The sequence below is a fragment of the Austrofundulus limnaeus genome, unplaced genomic scaffold (assembly GCF_001266775.1).
Source record: "Austrofundulus limnaeus strain Quisiro unplaced genomic scaffold, Austrofundulus_limnaeus-1.0 Scaffold562, whole genome shotgun sequence".
In the NCBI taxonomy this organism is placed as follows: Eukaryota; Metazoa; Chordata; class Actinopteri; order Cyprinodontiformes; family Rivulidae; genus Austrofundulus; species Austrofundulus limnaeus.
In genome coordinates this window covers 314608-317218 of record NW_013952964.1, presented here as the reverse complement: position 1 = coordinate 317218, position 2611 = coordinate 314608, and the positions used below count along the sequence as shown (strand labels likewise).

The window sequence follows — 2611 nt, the reverse complement described above, 5'->3', positions numbered from 1 at the left end:
ATGCTGAGTCAGGCTTGATTTTTAATAATATTTTCCTGTTAAATAAATAAATCAAATCAAAATCAAATCAAAGCTTAACTATAATGTAATTTGACACAATGATAAATAAAATCCTGAGCTGAAACTTTTCCACTCACAGTTTCATTTTGTGCAGAGAGAAGAAAACATGATGCAGCTCTGTGGATGGAAGTAACCCTGCACCAGGCTGCAGCTTTTTATCACCAGCTGGAAGGTTTTTATGTTTCCATGTTTCCTTCAAAGCAAAGATATGTTTCTCCTGCAGTCATGTGTTTAATTTGAACTCTGCCCTTTAGTACAAAAGGTGCCGGCACTCAGTTTAACTGTGAGAATAACATTTAAAACCTCTTTGCAGGTGCACCTGTCTGCTGCTAGTCAGGTAAAAAAAAAAAAAAACAACAACAACAACAACAACAACAACAACAACAACAACAGTAAGAAGTCTTTTTTTTTATAAAAGAGGATTAGGGTCACTTGAAAATAATAATTCTGTCAAAATTCAGCGTCAAAATTCTTTTTATTATGAAAAATGTCAGAATTTTGACTTTTTTCTCAAAATTCTCAGAAAAAACATCTAAATTTTGAGTTTAAGAAAGTAAAGTATTCTGAATTTAAACTAAACTCAATAACCTTTTCCTGTTAAATAAATAAATCAAATCAATCAATCTTCAGCAGCGTTAGAAGCGTTAACAGACGTTAGCATCAGATAAACAGCATGATGTCATCATCCAGCGTCAAACCTCAACAATGGCCGCTGCTTGCCACCGGTAGCCGCTACTAACTCTGCAAAAAATAATATTTAAAATCTAAATTCAAAATGTGTTGATAAAAACAATATGGGTGGTCCCGGTGGTCCAGCAGTTTGAAGTCTTGTAGGGAAGCTTTAGCTGCATTGGAGTTGCTATTGTCTCAGGATGATGACATCATATCATGCGCCGCTTGTTGTGACTCATGATTCATTTAATTTAAAACCTAAATAAGAAACTTTACAGGGGAGGATTTTGAGGAGGCACAAATTTCCAGATTTTATTTTAATCTGATTCTTCGTATTTTTCCTTGTTCATTTCTGTGCACTCCTACAATCCGTGTGTTTTATAAATTTGTGCATAAATGAGGTTTGTTGTGCCGATGATTTAACAAGGTTTGTATTAAACGTCCCTCACCTCCAGTTTCATCCTCCCTGCAGACTCCTCCGTTCTGACAGGGTCGTCTGTCGCAGCCCGCGGTCCTGCTGCAGCACTGATACACTCCAAACGTCCTCCTACTCCCTGGCCCCGCCCACTCCGCCGCCGGATCCCCCGCTGCCACCGGCTCCCCGTTCAGCTTCAGGCCGTCGAGGCAGCCGCCGAAACTGTGCGCGTCCTCGCCCAAACCCTGAGCGGAGTCCTTCGGGAGAGGAGCGAACAGCAGGGCGCCGTGGGAGCGCACCATCCTGCAAGGCTCCGTCAGGCTGATGGACGCTGGATGCTGCCGGTCCAGAGTCAGTTTCAGAGACGAGGTGTTGACCTGCAGCAGGACACTGTGCCAGCGGCCGTCTGATACTGGGTCAGATCTGACCAGCAGGGTGTTCGGGGAGGTGTTTCCACATCTGTATCTGAAGTGCAGCTCTCCTCCGGTCAGCTGGAGAAGAAACAAAATCCATTTCATGATGAATATATTGAAAAAAGTTAGGATTTTTTTTACTCCATAGCAGATAAAAAAAGTTTAGATCTGATATTATCCTAAAAAAAACCAAGTTGTAAATATGTTAATAGAACAAATAACAAGTGCTGTTGATCTAAAACAATTCTGTGTTAGTGTTTATGTTAATTTAAAGAAGGCATTCAACATTATTAACCACAGTATTCTCCTTGAAAAACTGAATAAATATGGCATTAGAGGAAAAATATATTACAGGACTACAGTGGGTATATAGCTATTTGAAAAATCAGGAAACAGTTTGTACAAATAAATAATGTAAGATCTGAACTCTAATATAACGTGGAGTTCCTCAAGGTTGTGTACTTGGTCCAATGTTGTTTATTTTATATGTGAATGATTTGGTAAATGGGTCAGCACTTTTTAAATGTGTTTTATGAATAAGGCTCACAAAAACACATTACTGTTAAACATCCAATTAAATTTTAAGAGAGTGAGTTATTATTATCTTAAAAGGATTGAAATGTTTGTTAAACCTAAATTTCGAACCAGTTTAAAGGAAAGATGTACTTCAGTCTAAGGAATAATATTACAGAACTAGAGAGTAAAGTTAAAAAGGCCAGATAATGTCAATGTTTAAGAAAATGATAAAAGTTGGTTTATTCAAAAACAACATGGAATAGTATAATGAGTATCTGTATAAATTGTTGTTCGAGAAGGAGTTAACATTTTTGTTATTTGTTTTGTTTTTGTTATTTGTAGATTATTATTGTTTGAATGTATATATTTTTTCATTCATTCATTTTATTTATCATATAAATGGCACTGCATATAAAACACAATAACATTAACATAAATGGATAACACAATAAAACATAAAGCTTACACTCACCGGCCACTTTATTAGGTACACCTGTCCAACTGCTTGTTAACACTTAATTTCTAATCAGCCAAC

At 37.0% G+C, this 2611-nt stretch overlaps 1 protein-coding gene across 1 annotated transcript in view; it reads right to left on the bottom strand.

Annotated features, from left to right (window-relative positions):
* Positions 1–2611, bottom strand: part of fat2 (FAT atypical cadherin 2) — a gene marked incomplete in the record, with an annotated part of 140869 nt that overhangs the window by 18780 nt on the left and 119478 nt on the right. The window contains 1 exon segment of the mRNA XM_014026517.1: positions 1182–1638. Coding sequence (XP_013881971.1) covers positions 1182–1638 — 457 coding nt within the window.